Source organism: Ictalurus punctatus, chromosome 7 (assembly GCF_001660625.3).
Source record: "Ictalurus punctatus breed USDA103 chromosome 7, Coco_2.0, whole genome shotgun sequence".
Lineage (NCBI taxonomy): Eukaryota > Metazoa > Chordata > Actinopteri > Siluriformes > Ictaluridae > Ictalurus > Ictalurus punctatus.
In genome coordinates, this window is record NC_030422.2 from 18,379,996 (window position 1) to 18,397,396 (window position 17,401).

Here is a 17,401-nt window from a genome sequence, read left to right on the forward strand (position 1 = left end):
GCTCACAAAACATGAAAAATAACAGAACAGGAAAGACAACAGTCCACACCACATTTGTTATGCATGGAAGGTTGTTCAGCACATCGTAAGCATAGTTTTACACATAATCACATTGTTATTTGTAATTATTCGTTTGATAATCGCTGGATACAGGATTTCCAGAGTTTACAAAGAATCACATGATTATATTTCCATTGCAAAACCAATATTTAGAAAGAATCACTAACGTATTTACACTGAAAAACCTCACATCATTGTGTGGTGAAAGCTTTCTATACCTTGCTTGTCAGCCACTCCTTTTCTGTAGAGATGTTGTTATGTGATTGGTGATCTAAATCCCACACTCAGAGCCGATACACTCACCATCAGATTTACAGAAGAGATCCAGTTCATGGTGGTGCTTTGCACACCATGACACTTTCCTGCTGTTTACATGCTATCAGAATCATTCCTTTCCATCACCAGTGGTTGCAACCCTGGTGACTGACTGTCATGAGTTTCAGTAGGAGGAGAGGGCTTGGGAAACCTATGCTTAAAGAGACCCGCAGGCAGTTGGCCTCATTTAGAGCTCTTTTCTCTGTCCCTCTTCCGTGTAATTCTCCTCTCCCAAGCCCACCACTTGCCCCACCTTCCCCCTTCATCTTCTTGAACTGCTCTGTGATCTCATGAAGAGTGTGGTTGATGTGGAGCTCAGGTTTCTTTTTAAAGCTTTCCTTGCACGATGGACACTGATAGAGTTTGACTCCATTCCAGTACTGATTTATACAGTTCATGCATTAACTACAGTATGAATGCACAGGGTGAAGACCGGATTGTCAAAGACGTCTAAGCAGATGGAGCACTGAAACTGCTTCTCATAGAGGAAGCTACCTGGGCGTAGCATGACTCTGCATAAATTTAGAAAGCAGAGTGAGGTGGATGAAGGGAAAGAATATAAGAGTGGAGGCAAACAAAGATAGGTGAGTGGGTTGGTGGAGAGAGGAGCATAGGCAAGAGTAATACATAAGAAAAAGTTGAGAGGTCAGAATATCTGTTAACTGTTAACAAAAGCACAGAGCTTGGATGGAATTTTTGTAAGGTTTCTTTGGAAGTATTTTCTAACAATTGAGACTTTCAAAAATGGAATGAAACTCTGGCTGAAGTACATCCGCTTTATCTAAGAGATCACCAGTGTGCACTTAATGAACTTAAGTCTATTTATTCATATACATCTCATCCTATAAATCTAATTTCCAAGACATTCTGGTTCTAGTTGTTCTACGTACAGTTCTGCATACTGTTATTTAAAGTTTTTACTATGAGTCTAATATTGCTAAAGCACTTGCCATGCCATGCAAGACATTTTATTACAATAATAAAAATTATTTCAGAACTTCATATGCGAAAAATCCATTAAACAGTTAACTACAATAACTACTCTCTAGAGTGATTACTTTAAAATTTCCCCCTGTGACTGTCAGCTGAGATCAAGACTATTCAGTATTCACATCCACCAGTCTTACCTCTACTAAATGCAGGGATTAATCTTTTAAGGCTTAGGGTTAGGACTTCATTTGGACGTTATCAGTTCCAGGTTCTTCCCTTTGGACTTTATGTGGCTCCAGCAACGTTTCAAAGAATGAAGGACCAGATCCTCTGGGGGACAGAGACATTTGCTGCTGCTTACCTGGGACACCTTAAGGAGGTGTTTCATCAACTTAAGACTGCTGGTCTGACAATCCGCCCTGATAAATGTGCACTGGCCAAGCAGGAAATCCACTACCTGGGGTTTGTGCTGGGACATGGGGTAGTCAGGCCACAAGTCGGAAAGGTTGAGTCCATTAAGAATGCAGAGAAACCCATGATGAAAAAACAAGTCCGCTCTCTCTTGGGATTAATAGGCCGGTACTGGCGTTTTATACCAAACTTCTTGAAGGACTTGACTAAAAAGTGCCAGCATATCAAAGTAAATTGGACAACAAACAGCAGAAAGCACCTTCCAGGACTTGAAAGATTTGTTGTGCAAAAAGCCAGTACTTCAGAGCCCTGACTTTGGACACACAAACACACCCATACTCACACACTCAGGTTTTGGAATATGTTTTTTCTTTTTTTTTCTTCTTTTTATTGCTGAGTACACTATGGCCAAAGTTTTGTGGACACCTGACCATCACACCCATATGTGCTTTTTGAAAGATCTTATTCCAAGTTTAGACCTTGCTTTGTGCTCAGAGGTAAATGTCTGAGCCCCTTAGTTCCAGTGATGGGAATCTTAAAGCTGCATCATACAAAGACATTCTATACAATTGCGTGCTTCCAACTTGTGGTAACAGATGGGGAGGCTCACTTATGGGTATGATGGTCAGGTGTCCACATACTTTTGCCCATATTAGTATGTAAAAGACACAGGGAGAAGATGAATAACTCTACACAGACAGTAACCTCAGGATCAAACTCTGGAGCTGTGAGGTGCCAACAATACCCACTGAGCCACCATGTTGTCCATTCAGGTCATCTAAATACTTACAAAAGAACCTGTGGGCTGCAGAAAAATCCAGGTCAGTCAGTGAATTAGGATTTATTGAAATATGACTTCATGAAAAAATAAATGAAAAGTTCTTACTGAAATACTGATTGCTTCAGAAAGCCACCATTATACTAAACCAAAACAATTTTGCCCAAACTTGGACTATCTGATAGACCTTTAAACGATCTTACTAATAAGAGCATATGACATAATGAGGACGTGTCTGCATTATGTCCTTGTCCAGATACTGTAATGAGAAAAACATTGCATTTTATTAGAACCTTTAGATAAATACAGTTGCCTTTAGTCTCCATAATTTAGTTACTGGTGTTAACAGGGATTACCACCCACTGACCAGCAGCATATGAGATGAAATATTCCATTACTGATGCACAGTTCAGACTGTTTTGTGGTCTGCTGTTAATCATGTTAGTCATGACTGTTCTGACAATAAGTCCACCTTCTGCTCAACTTTCTAATATAGCTGCTTTCTCCTCCGTCTGACCCACACTTGTCACCCTTTTCATCTGGTACACCACTTTTGCTGCCTCATCTGACAAACCCTGAAAGAAAGAAAATCTGCTGAGTCAAACAGCAGTGGATGTGAAAGACAGAATGAAAAAGACAGATACAGACAGTAGTACTTAACCTTCCAGAACGTACTGTGGAAAGTGTTTGTCCTTTGCAAACGGTGGTGCTGCCTGTGTTACCCTGAAGAAAGTCAAATAGAGGAAAGCTCACAAATACTGCTTCCATGACCTGAGAGCAATGCATCACAGATTTCCATCGCATGTGCATGAGCAAATAGTCACAGACAAATGCTACTTAGGCCTTGGGAACATTTGTGTATAGCTAGGTGTATGCGGGGTACGTGTTTACGTATAAGATGTATGTGATAGACACCTGTATCAGTGGAAATCTGTGCAATGACACTCAAGATTTTTTTTTAATTTATTGGAAATTCAGCAATAAAATAACGTTTGATATATACTCAGCAAAAAATGAAATGTCCCTATTTCAGGAGACCATATTTGAAAGATAATTTTGTAAAATCTAAATAAGTTTTACAGATCTTTATTGGAAAGGGTTTAAACAATGTTTTTCATGCTTGTTCAACGAACCATAAACAATTATTGCACATGTACCTGTGGGACAGTCCTTAAAACACAGGTGGTAGGCAAGTAAGGTCACAGTTACAATAATTTAGGATACTAAAGAGACCTTTCTACTGACTCTGGAAAAACACCAGAAGAAAGATGCCTAGGGTTCCTGCTCACCTGCGTGAACATGCTATAGGCCTGCTGGATGAGGCAACTTGTGAAGCTCTGGTGAACTCCATGCCCAAGAGGGTTGAGGCAGTGCTGGAAAATAATGGTGGCCACACAAAATATTGACGCTTTGGGCCCAATTTGGACATTTTCACTTAGGGGTGTACTCACTTTTGTTGCCAGCGGTTTAAACATTAATGGCTGTGTATTGAGTTATTTTGAGGGGACAGCAAATTTGCACTGTTATACAAGCTGTACACTCACTACTTTATATTGTAGTAAAGTGTCATTTCTTCAGTGTTGTCACATTAAAATATATAATCAATTATTTACAAAAATATGAGGGGTGTACTCACTTTTGTGAGATACTGTACATTGGTAGAAGAGTGGGGTAACATCTCACAGCAAGAACTGATAAATCTGGTACAGTCCATGAGGATGAGATGCACTATAGTACTTAAAGCAGCTGGAGGACACCAGATACTGGACTGCTACTTTTAATGTTCACCCCTCTTTATTCAGGGACTCATTATTCCATTTCTGTTCGTCAAATGTCTGTCCAACTTGTTCAGTTTATGTCTCAGTTGTTGAATCATTTTATGTTAATACAAATATTTAAGAAATTTGCTGGAAATAAAAGCAGTTGAATGTGAGAGGACATTTATTTTTTTTGCTGAGTATATATTACAGTTCATGTTTTGTGTATTTATTGTCCTATATATTTATTGTTCTGCACATATTGTTCTGTGTATTTATTGTCTTGCACTCGTCTCACACTGTTGTGTATTTGCACTTTTTTTTGCATGTAGTCTTGTGTACTGTTATGTGTTACACCAAGGTCCTGGTACCCTAATTCCAAAGTATACAAGATATATAGGAATGACTATAAAAATCCATTTGACTTGACTTATAAAGTGCAATTGGTTAAGAGGGCCTGTGTTCTGACCTGTGTATCTGGGTTCAGGTCCTCACAGATCATACTCATGGTACTGATCCAGTTTCCATAGATACTCTCTTCTTTAGGACTTGGCTTCTGTTCACTGTTCAACACATTGAATGAGTGTTTCAAAATGTATCAAGTTAAACACACAATCTTATATATACAGTGCCCTCCACTAATATTGGCACCCTTGGTAAATATGAGCAACGAAGTCTGTGAAAAATTGTCTTTATTGTTTAATCTTTTGATCTCCAAAACTACAATCCGAAGTCATTTACATCACCACAAGTTGTTTGGAAGGGTTTCAAGAAAAAAAACCTCTACTCTCACCCAAAAACAAACTCAAGCATCTTCAGTTTACCAGACACTACTGTAACTTCAAATGGGATTGGGTTCTATGGCCAGATGAATCCAAAATAGAGCTTTTTGGCAATAAACACCAGAAGTGGTTTTGGCACACACAGAGAGGTAGCCATATGGAAAAATACCTCATACCCACGGTTAAATATGGTGATGGCTCTTTAATGTTTTCGGGCTGTTTTTCTGCCAGAGGACCTGGACATTTTTGTTAGGATACATGACATCATGGACTCTATAAAATATCAACAGATATTAAATGAAAACCTGACTGCCTCTGCCAGAAAACTTGAAATGGGCCATGGCTGGATCTTCCAGCAGGACAATGATCCAAAACATACATCAAAATCAACACAATTTTTTTTACTATCCACAAAATCAAGGTCATGCCAAGGCCATCCCAGTCCCCTGACTTGAAACCCATAGAAAACCTGTGTGGTGAACTGAAGAGGAGAGTCCACCAGTGTGGACCTTGAAATTTGAAGGATCTGGAAAGATTCTGTATCAAGGAATGGTCTCAGATCCCTTGCTATGTATTCTCCAAACTCATCAGGCATTATAGGAGAAGACTCAGAGCTGTTATCTTGGCAAAGGAAGGTAGAACAAAGTAAAAGGGTGCCAATAATTGTTGCACACCTCTATTTAACAAAGTTTTTTTTGGATAAACCTGTGTTTTGTTTGCAATCATTTGATATCCATGAGAGCAAAGTATTTTTGTGAATTTTTTTTTAACAAAAGGTCAAAAGATTAAACAATAAAGACACATTTTCACAGCCTTCTTTTCTCAAATTTATCAAGGATGCCAATATTAGTTGAGGGCACTGTACATACAGTGACACACTTTCAGCACAGTCCCCCACACAAACATACCTGATGTCTTTGAGGAGGTGCTGCTGTGCTTTGAGTTGACGTTGAGCCTCCTGGACCCTGCCTTCCATGGTGAGTCTGGCACATAGCTGGGCACAGTGAACGCCCAGCACAGCCATGTTCAGGCTCCCTGCCCACACCCAGCTATAGACAGAGCAACTGTGAGTATTCTGCCTTAACTAACTGGATTAATTTCTTACAATGTTTGTGTATTTCTGTGTGCAGTGGTACCTGCTGGTGGTCACACGTTTCTGCTGAGTGATGACTCTAGTTACTTTCTTCAAATCTCGAGTTTTGAATGACAGTTGCAGCTGGAAGGGAACTCTGTCTCTTCTCTGAAAACCTGTGCAAAATATGACAATCTGATATTTTAGCACTATGTATGCATTAACTACTTATTTAATACTTATATTCTTTAATAAACTGTAATGAGTGTAAAAAAATAAAGCTGCTAGGCTGCGGTAAAAAATAAAATAAATATGTACAACTAAATAAAATTAAAGACAGAAATAACAGGTTTACAGAATGGCAATCTAACTTTTTAAGAATTCTGTGAACCTAATCTGTTTACACTCGAAATAAGATTTTCTCTTCACTTACTCTCAGCTCTGTCTGGTTTGACAGCAAACTGGAACGTGATCTCCATTCCACTTGTTACATTTCCAATCTCTCTAATCAGCCTGTGGTTGTCCTCCTCAAAAGGGTAATACCTGCACCAACAAAATGCCTAAACCCATTAGTTTAGGTGGAAGCACTTCACAGGATCATAGTGTATAGAAACAGAAAGAATACAGGATTGAAAACTCTACTGAAGTTAAAAAAAAAGCATCCTGTTGAAAGCAATTTAGTTTTAGTTTCAATTCCTCACTTTCTATCAACTGTTGATTTAATAACAAAACACAAATACTGTTTATGATCCAACCTACAAATAAAGTATTATTAACTTTTAAGTTACAAAGAGAAGCTTCTTCTGGGAGTATCTGATACTCACACGCCATTAGGTGCAAGCAGGGTTGCCTCAACATTAGTTGCTAAGATATTGTCAGCCAGTGCAGTCTGAATTTCTGATCCAACTGTGCAAATGTTGACCCTATTGATCTAGAAAGAGAGAAGAGTGCACATATGCAACCATATCACTGTTCTGAATTATATCATGTTTGAGTGGGTAGAAGAGCATGAAGAATAATAATCAAATTCAAGAAGTTTATACCTAATGAAGGTACAGTTTAAAGGACCAGATCAAATATCACAAATAAAGAGCAGACAATAGTACAAGTATATACAGTGCCCTCCACTAATATTGCCACCCTTGGTAAAAATGAGCAAAGAAGGCTGTGAAAAATTGTCTTTATTGTTTAACCTATTGATCTTTTGTTCAAAAAAGTCACAAAAATACTCTGCTCTCATGGATATCAGACAAATGCAAACACAACACAGGTTTATCCAAATAAAATATCTTTGTTAAATATGGGTGTGCAATAATTACTGGCACCCTTTTAGTCAATACTTTGTGCTACCTCCCTTTGCCAAGATAAGAGCTCTGAGTCAACCTTGTGTGTATCAGTGAAGGAGACAAGTGGAAGATTGCCTTTATGTCAGTGTCTGATTAATGATGTGCTGCAGATGGTGGGGAAGTATGTCATAGCCTACATCAGTGATATTTTGACATACTCCCCAGACAAGACCAGTCACATCCAGCATGTCTAGAGGGTACTGTTGCAACTCCTCAAGTGCCAGTTCTATGTAAAAGGAAAAAGGTGTGAGTTCCATGTGCACAAGGTGGCTTTCCTAGGCTACATTATACAACCAGAGGGGGTGCTTATAGACCATGACAAGATCTGAGCAGTAACAAACTGTCCAGTACCCACCACAGTTAAAGAGTTACAAAGTTTTTTGGGCTTCATATGAGGCTTCAGCAGTATAGTGCCATCAGAAACTGGTGTCAGGGCCATCCCAGCGGTCAGGATAAAAGCCCAAGCTCCACCTGTGAAACTTGCCCTTGCAGAATCATGTCACTCGCTGGAGGGGGCACTCTATCCATTCACAATTTACACAGATCACAAGAACTTAGAATATATCAAGTCAGCCAGGCACACTGGGCATTGTTTTTTGCCCACTTCGATTTCACCTTCTCCTATTGCCCAGGATAAAAGAACACCAAAGTAGACTCCCTCTCCTACATGTATCCAGTGCCTCCTCGAGAAGATTGTGAGGAGTGCATCTTACCAGAATTATGTTTTATAGGAACATTCACCTGGGACATTGACAAAGAGATGGAAGGTGTTCCAGAAGTGAGGATCCCCACTCAATGCTCAGTGGGGGAAAAATTTGTGCCCTCTTTGGCCATGGGACACCCTAGCACTCACGAAACACACCAATTACTGCAAGGAAAATAGTGGTAGATACAGATGTTCCAAGATAATCACCGATTCATCTCATCCTGCTCTATCTGTATAAAAGCCAAAGTATCATGCACACTATCAGCAGGAAAGCTCCTCCTGCTACATACAACCCAAGACTATGGTCACACCTAGCCATAGACTTCATAACCGACCTTCCCCCATCACAGAACAAAAAAGTTATCATGGTGATCGTGGACCGGTTTTCCAAGTCCCTATGTCTAATTCCTCTCCCCAAGGATGTCACTTACAAGCTGGAGCTACCACACAACAGCCACCTAACTCCCTCACTTCTCCTGCCTTAAACCAGTCACTCCCGGTCCCCTTGCAGAAGGCATTTCCCCCTCCATCCCCCCAGCACCCCTGGACATTGAAGGTGAGCCAGCTTACACCGTAAAGGAGATCCTTGACTTACGGAGCCAAGATGTTAAGCTGCAGTACCTGATAGAGTCGGAGGGCTATGGTCTTGAGGAAAGGTGCTGGGTACCAGCCCATGATGTGCTCGATCCCCTACTGTGTCAAGTATTTCATGAATGCCACCCTAATTGTCCAGGAAGGGCAATTCAGAGGGGGGTCCTGACCTGTCTACACTGGACTCATTATCCAACTACAGTTCCCAGAATATTGTTTTATTTGCAACATTTAATAAAACATTGAACACCTGCACTTGCATCCGTACCTGCATTGTGACATACATGCATAGTCCACTTATTGCTTAGACATAGTTCACTCACTTTTTTTAGGTTGACACTAGTTTCAGAGTCAGAGACAGAGGCTATTTATAGAAGGCCTGACAGTAATATACTGAGTTATAATATAGTGTGTTACACTTACCCTGCCTCCAGTGTGGTCAGCTAGTTTTCCCACCTCTGCCAAGCTGCAGTCCTCATCCTCAAATGTCATCACTGACACAATCACTCTGTACACAGCCCAATGGCATTTTGTTACTACTATAACTATTTAGCATTTACAAAACTGTTCTCCAAAGTAACTGGCTGGGCCCATTGGAGAACAATTACATTCAGAGTTGTAAATAATAATTGAAAATTTTCATTACAGAAGAGGTTTGTGGCTTACCCTTTTTCTGCTGCATGACTTGCTAACTGGTTGTAGAAATATACTGAAGCTGCAGACTCCTGTTCTAACTGGCCCAGGCCTATGTTGGCCTGTCCGTCTGTACAAATTATGACCTACAAGCAAAAATATAGAGCAGAACAGGACTTAAAGAAAGAAAACAAGCTTAAAGAAAGCTAAGCTAGAAATGAAATGAAGTTTTTCCTTTACCAAACATGTATAGACAAAGAGCCAAGAAATGTTTAAAGTTACTTGTGCTTGTGTTACAATGCTAATGTTACTGACAAGAATGGAAGCTTTTTAAATCAGTTTAGCATTAGGCAAATTTCACACTTAATTCATCACATTCCTGAGCAGATATCTTTTGTTTCAGTAACATAATTTGTAGACAAATAGATTCAATAAAAACATGTATAAATTACAGTGCTGTGAAAAAGTATTTGAAGTATCTGATTTCATCTGTTTTTGTGTGTATCTCATACTAAATCAATACAGTTTTTATTTATTTATTTTTTTATTGAAGCAAAAAAAAAAAAAAGGTATTCAACCCCAATAAGTCATGTGAAAAAGTAATTGCCCCCTTAAACTTAAAATCTGGTTGTGCCACCTTTAGCAGCAATAACTACAACCAAATACTTTCCATAACTGGAGATCACTTACTTTCACTTCCTTTTCAACTGTCTTTCACTTCTAGGACTAGGATTTACTCCTATGCTGTGGATCATTGTCCTGCTGCATAATCCAGCTGCGTTTGAGTTTCAACTTATGGATTAAAGACCAGACATTCTCCTTTAGGATTTTGCTACAGCATTCAGTCCACAGACATTCTCCCAAAAGATTTGAGGATCATCAAGGTGTGTTTTGGCAAAATTCAGATGAGTCTTAATGTTCTTCTGGGTTAGAAATGGTTTTCGCCTCACCACTCTTCCACGGATGCTATTTTTGCCCAATGTCTTTCTGATAGCAGAGTCATGAACAATGACTTTTATTGATGCAAGAGAGGCCTGTAGGTCCTTTGATGTTGTCCATGGGTCTTTATTGATTTCCTGGATGAGTAGTTGCTGTGCTCTTGTAGGTATTTTGGAAGGTCGGCTCTCACTGTGGTCCTTTGGAGTCCCAGAGCCTTTGAAATAGCTTTGTAACCCTTCCGAGACTGATGTATTTCAATCACCTTCTTCTTCATCATTTCTGGATTTTGTTTTAAATTTTGGCATAGTGTGTTACTGGGTAAGACCTTTAAACCAACTTCATGCTGTTGATAAATAACTATCATTTAAAAACTGTATTGTGTGTTTAATCAAGTTGCCTTTGTTTTATCTTGTATTTTGTTCGAAAATCTAAACCTATTTAGTATGAGATATACACAAAACAGAAGAAATCAGATACTTTTTGATAGCACTGTATAAGTTAAACAACTTTCTCTAATATAGAAAATTCTACCTCACCTCCTACCTGAGTCTTTCTTTTGTCAGGGTGATACAAAAGAGATCAACCTTCACTAACTACGTGTGACATAAGTGTATTATTGGTTGTATTTTTCTTTCAATATGGCAAAATTATTGGCAATATTAATACAGACTGAAAGCTCACCTTTGAACCTGCAAACTGAGAGGCCATAGCAACAGAGATAAGTGCTGCAGGACCTAGTGCTGTGGCTCCATGCTCTCTTAATCTGGAATAACATAAATAAAGATATAGATTTTTTTTTTTATAGATGTTGTAAAGATGTGGACAGAGAATTAGACACAGTGAGCTTGTCACTAACAATGTGAATCTCAAAATAACTAAACCTGTTACAATGTTGCTATTCAGGAAACATCCAATCACCCTTCATTCTTTCAGTTAAAGACACTGCTGTTGGCTGTACATGCATTTATGCAAAGTTGTTTATTTATTAATAATATCAAGGACATTTGTATGCACACTGAAATGCTTGTTGGGATGCTCAGGCAAATTGCCAACATGTAACATTACAAGGCACAAAATGTACAAAACTCAAGAGCAGAAAATATCAAATACTATCTGATAAACAAACATTATAAAATAAAGTACAGTACATTCTAAAATACAAATACAGTATTGCAGGCAGAAGACGTTAGAATGGGTGGAGTAACAAATAGGTTACAAGGATTTATAGCAACTGTAGTAGTGCAAAAAGAAACGGAAACTATGTTTCTGTCCAACCAACTTCCTCCCTTACAAACTGCAGTCTAGCTGAAAAATTGGGGAACTTGTGAAAATTAGAAAAAAAATGTTCATGTCACATCATGAAAGGGTTCTAGTTTATCATTTTCAGGCACTCAGAATAGTTTATATGTAGAACCTTATAACAAATTATTTCTAGTAGACCTACCTTAGAAAACTAGAAAACCTAACTCTCCAAATCATTTATGAGGACTTATTTTTCAAGAGAGTACTTCTTAAAACGAAGTATTGCTGTACAGAAATGTCAAACACTGTCACAATATACATTTATCAAATTATCATCCCTGAGCATGCAGCAGCCATTAAGACAATTAAAAAATAAAACTAAGACATTCTATACCCACAGACAATTTATACAAAGGCCTGATTCATTGTGTAAAACCATGTCACATAAAGCTGAGATTCTCAAACGAAGTGAAAGCACTCTCTATGATGAAATCTACGATCAAAGGAAGTAACCAAAACTGCAGCAAGACAGCAGGTAGCATCCAAATGCAATGCCAACAGAGCCGCAAGCACCACAAGTATCCTTGACGCTAACCCTTACAGTTAAGTAGCATGGCAAGATATTTGGCTACTTGATAAAATGTTAAAAATGATCAGAACATCTACTCATGCAAACTGATTAAAAACCTGTCGTAGTGTTTTTCTTCTCACTACTGTAGACTGAACACAGCTAACTCTCCCTCCCTCTCTCTCTCTCTCTCTCACACACACACACACACACACACACACACACACACACACACACACACACACACACACACACACACACACAGTGTTCACTAGGTTGGCTTTCTTCTTTCCCTAGTAATGGTAGGCACTCAGCGTTATTCAATTATTCTCCTAACATATTCTTGCATATGAAACAGCAAAGCACTTCGTGTGCCTAGTACTGTAATTCTCTTTGAATAACAGTTTTTTTTTGCCCACTTTTGACTTGCAATAGAAAATAACATCATTCTGATTCTGATGGGCTGATAGAAACAGATGTAGAAAGAATAAGAAGGTGAATGAGTAAAATTCTATGAAAAATGTATAGACATCTACTCACTCTTTGACTCTTTGGGTGAGGCACTGGAAGGTCTCAGCAATGCAGTGTGGTGTGGTGTACTTCTCTCCCTGCTCTCTTACATGATCATAGTCTACCAGAGCCCAGTCTCGCAGACTCAGAGGAACGCCTGTACCGTCGCCATACACTGTCACCTAACAACACAAATCCACACAGTATTGACTTATCATTCATAAACATTTGCAGGTATTTCAATGGCAATGGTATCAATATTGATAACACTGATCTGAGGACAGCTCTGCCGTGGGTGGAAGAAATAGGATATGCTGGAGTAAATATCAGAGTAGATATTAAATGATGTGCTATGGGATGAGTTTAGGGGGTTAGGAATAGTCTAGATGAGGAATGACAAATATATTGTTGTATTTAATTATTTTAATGATGGATGATAATGTTATTAATTTTATTGGTTTTGTAATTAACAAACATGTTGCATCACAAAGTGAAATTCCCATGCCTATCTGATGTAAAATAGTCAAAATGTCTCTTTCCTTCTGACAGATGTGTGCAGTCCAGCTGCATGATAAATGTTTTTTTTTTTAATTGCATCCTACATTCCTACAAAGCATCTTATGTGCCCCTCCCTTACACCAATCATGTGTGTATAGAGGCCTGTTGCTTACATAGCTAACCAAACATTGTTTTACTAGAAGATTAGTGTACTGTGCTGACTTTATCTCTCTCTCTCTCTCTCTCTATTTGTTTCTTTACCTCATCATTAAAAGTGACCAGTGCTACTCGACGGTGTGGTGATGATTTTAGCAATGAGGACAGTGCCAACTGTAGGGCCTCTTGGACACCCTATAAACAAAACAAAGAAATGGTCAAATATCCATCTGCATGTAATATACAAAAAGAATTACAGGAGCACTGATATTCAGCAAATGGCAACAACAATTAACTTCATTAATTCTTTCAACTTCAGTAACCTGGTCAGGGTCACGGTGGATCTAGAGCGCAAGGTGCAAGGCATGAGTACAACATGGAGAGGATACTAATCGATGACAGGTCATTATACTCACATTCAAACAACTAGGGGCAATTTAGAGTAGCCCAAACACCTAATGGTATGTTTTTCATAGGTGCTTGGAAACCAGACAAGCCAGTGGGAACCCACAAGGACATAGGGAGAACATGTGAAACTCAACACATACAGTGTCACCCAAACTTTAACAACTCCAAGGTGAAAACTAGACTGGAGAATACAGATATCGGCTTCACTTCTCCAATCCACTGACATACTCTGGAGACACTTCATTCTGGGATATACTGGTAGTCAGTGGTAATATTGACAGTTTTGTTTGGAAAATGTGCCTATAGAGTTACTATTCACCTGTAATCGTGATATATAGGTGGGTGATCTCATGCTGTTACCAGGAGACACCTGGGAGAGTGACAGATTGAGAAATAGAGATGTAAAAGAGGTAAAAATGTTGAGCAAATATATAAAGAGAGAAAAACAAAACCAGTTTCCTAAAAGGAGAAGGCACAATAAACACTGGATGGACGTAGGGGAAAGCTTTTAGACTAGAAGCAGAGTAACCTCTGATGTGACGCTCATGCTACCAGAAATGTCCACACAGAAGACCACCAGCATGTCCTCTAGGTTCACATAGTCTGTGTCTATCTCCTCATCTACATAGAGCACATCTCTGCCTGGCGGTGTCCACAGCGGAGAACGGCCCATTTTTAACTCATTCTGAGAGAGGACATTCTGATTACCGCAAAACTCACAAGACCATGTCTATAGAGAGAGTCAGAGAGAGTCAAAGGGAGTCAGGGGGAGAGTGAGAGAGAGAGAGAGAGAGAGAGAGAGAGAGAGAGAGAGAGAGAGAGAGAGAGAGTATTATACCGAGAACTATTTAAACTTCAAACAATACACACAATAAATCTTCAAAATGTTGATTTGGTAGCTACTTACTGATGTATTTGGGCTGGTTTGTGAGTTGCTCACAGAGGACATGATGGCTCTACATTTCCCACAGTGCACTGGTTTCTGAATGCTCTGTATACTGGATGCTGAGCAAATGTCACTCATATTAGTTAATTAAGTAGAAAATGCTGCTCATTTATTAACGGTTTTCTGGGTACAAATGCACATTGATAGTGCATATTAGTCCAAGACTAAGCATATTCTAAGCCTAACACACAGCTGCACATGTATAACCATTAAGCACTCACCTTTGTTTATGTCCACAAGACTGCCTACCTTGAGTAACACCACATTGACATTGGCTTTAATACTGGCCTGTCCTTTACCCTCCAATCCTTAGAGTGAAATAGAAGATCCACATATACATTACTTATAAAAAACTTATAGCAAGTAACTGCTTAACCCACAATATTAATTACCAAATAATATATGTTGCATGTATCAAAACTGTGAAATGTGTGTGGGGGTGTTTCCTCACCCCGAGGTGGTATTGGAGGTGGCATTGAAATGGGTCGTGTCTGTTTCTTTGTTGAGTGACGAGGAGGTACAGGTGGTGGTGTTAAAGGAGGGGCTGTAGACAAAACAACAGACATTTTAAAACCTAAAATCCCTTAAAAATACTCCCAGCATTAACACATAATTGAAAATGTCATGTTTCCAGTAACTGGATATTTTCTTCTCTGATCACCCACTTTCTGGAAAGTCTTTCATTACATCTTTGTTCCTACACCCACAACAGGAAGTGAAAGCTTTTTTTATACTTGAACTTATCAATTTTGCAATGAAAGCATTTTTAACATGACATTTAAAAAAAAACACTGCAGAGGACTGAGCAGAGTGGGGATGGTGAAATTACTGACAAAGTAATAAAGGTGCAGGTAGCAAATAAGGACATATGTGATCAAAAAACATTTCTATAAAAAAATATTTCTTTTTTTCCCCTAATATGTTACATTTCTACTACTACTAAAACTAGTAGAAAGTAAAACTTGAGAAAACATTGCACGCATTTCTTACTATTTTCTTTTTAATACACCACCCGACAGAAATAACGACACAAAAAGGGCAAAGAAAAAAAGTCCATATGTAGCACTGAAGATGCCAGTAACTCACTAGGTTTTGGAATGACAGCAATGCGGTTATCATAAGGATGCTCTGATTCTTTTCTGGACAATCCACAGGGCAGCGTGGTGAAAAGACCTGAGAGACACAGTGAGACAATGAAAGATCAGGAAAAAATAGATTAGACATGATGGGCACAATAAATGTTTGACTTGTTAATTATTTCCTTTCATAGAGCAAATGTTCATTTCAATTATGACTATAACTGATACAACTGAATATTTACTTTTTCACTGACTGTCATTTATGCATTTAAGCAATATTTTGCTACAAAATAACATCTATTCATTGGAATGTAAAAAAAAAAAGATTTACAACATGATCTAATTTAGTGTTGAATAGTATTCCAAGGTCTTACCTTCTGCTAGACTCTCAGGCCTCCAGTTACAGACAACATGACTGCAGGCAAACTCCATCTGAAAGGAAAAGCAGAGGAACAGGGAGATCAATAATGTTCCAGTATTTTCTAGTATTTCCCCAGACTTATTATCATACCTGGACGGAACAGTGTATGTATCCTCTTTTATTTTTATATTTCTATGTTGCATGTCTTATCACACACTTAGCTTCTGGTCTGTGGTTCAGATTTAGGAAAAGAAAGGCAATGATGTCTCTGCATATCGAGAGTAGCAGTTTAGCTGACTTTCATCTGTAGGCATGCTCTCATTTCCTGCTTGGTTCTGCAGCACTACTCTCATAAGCTATCTTTTGAATTTCCTTTATATAGTAATCTGTTAACGTTTAAGTAACTAGACTTTCCTGGTGATATGAATATGAACTATTGCCTTCTTGGATAGCTTTAAAAACTAGTCAGCATTTTTTTTTTTACATTTTGAATAAAAATATTTAAAACATAATCAGGAAACCTAGAACTAGATGCAAACAGCCATTAAGCAGACTCTCCCATTTGTTTTTGTATTTTTACACAAATTTATACACGAATCTACAAAAATGAAGCATGTTGGGCAAAAATATTTATCTAATCATAGACAAAAATTATAAGTATATACATCACAAAAATACTTCAAGCATATATTTGTGTGATATACAGCTCTCTGTAAATATACATTTATATACAAGTCTGTATTTTACTTTCCTGAGAGCCATTATGTGCTCTTAAATGAGATCAAAGTGAAACCCAATCATATCAAACCCAACACGAGCCATCAATAACAAAAGTTTTCACCAATCATGATCTTCATGAGATAAGTAATGCTGCCATGTATAGATTAAAAGGCTGTTAAAGAATGTACCTTTACGCTGGTAGTTTTCAGGTCGGTATGTTACTCAGCATGTGCCACTCCTCACACTGCCTCCTCTGTGTGTGTGTGTGTGTGTGTGTGTGTGTGTGTGTGTGTGTGTGTGTGTGTGTGTGTGTGTGTGTGTGTGTGTGTGTGTGTGTGTGTGTACAAAGAAGCAGGAAGTAAGAAAATGATAAACAGAGTGAGAAAGTGCAAGAACCTGAGAAAGGCAAACATTTAAGTTCAAATTGAAACAGTATTTCTGATTCAAGGTCCCAGTAATCTGTATTCCATCTGTGAGCTTCACTTCCTGACTCTATATTTAAACTCACACTGAAGAACTGCACACACACAGGTGTGAGAGTGTCTACAGCACTTCTTTTCCTTTGAGATCTCGAAGTGTCAACAGCTATGATA

The 17,401-nt window shown here is 38.6% G+C and overlaps 1 protein-coding gene across 2 annotated transcripts; it reads right to left on the reverse strand.

Annotated features, from left to right (window-relative positions):
* Positions 1-2,542: 2,542 nt before the first annotated feature.
* Positions 2,543-17,113, reverse strand: si:dkey-9k7.3 (circularly permutated Ras protein 1). Of its 2 annotated transcripts, none has more exons than XM_017472085.3 (20): positions 16,997-17,113; positions 16,102-16,159; positions 15,735-15,821; positions 15,100-15,192; positions 14,870-14,956; positions 14,610-14,707; positions 14,232-14,432; positions 14,022-14,072; positions 13,400-13,489; positions 12,671-12,822; positions 11,002-11,083; positions 9,415-9,527; positions 9,172-9,256; positions 6,930-7,036; positions 6,539-6,648; positions 6,170-6,281; positions 5,942-6,082; positions 4,721-4,814; positions 3,170-3,217; positions 2,543-3,069 (listed from the first exon to the last, which is right to left on the reverse strand). In XM_017472085.3, the coding sequence occupies exons 2-20, from the start codon at positions 16,157-16,159 to the stop codon at positions 2,974-2,976; spliced, it is 1,905 nt and encodes a 634-aa protein (XP_017327574.1). In that variant the 5' UTR covers positions 16,997-17,113; the 3' UTR covers positions 2,543-2,973. The 2 variants fall into 2 exon arrangements, with proteins under 2 accessions (XP_017327574.1, XP_047012824.1); XM_047156868.2 differs by having other exon boundaries at positions 3,156-3,217.
* Positions 17,114-17,401: the final 288 nt, after the last annotated feature.

Excerpts from the sequence above, each read along its gene's own strand:
- si:dkey-9k7.3 (XM_017472085.3), bottom strand. The coding sequence starts at position 16,159 with ATGGAGTTTGCCTGCAGTCATGTTGTCTGTAACTGGAGGCCTGAGAGT. Across the intron at positions 9,528-11,001 it reads CTCAGTTTGCAGGTTCAAAG|GTCATAATTTGTACAGACGG; the intron begins GTGAGCTTTCAG and ends TTTTGCTTGTAG. Across the intron at positions 6,282-6,538 it reads CAAACCAGACAGAGCTGAGA|GTTTTCAGAGAAGAGACAGA; the intron begins GTAAGTGAAGAG and ends TATTTTGCACAG.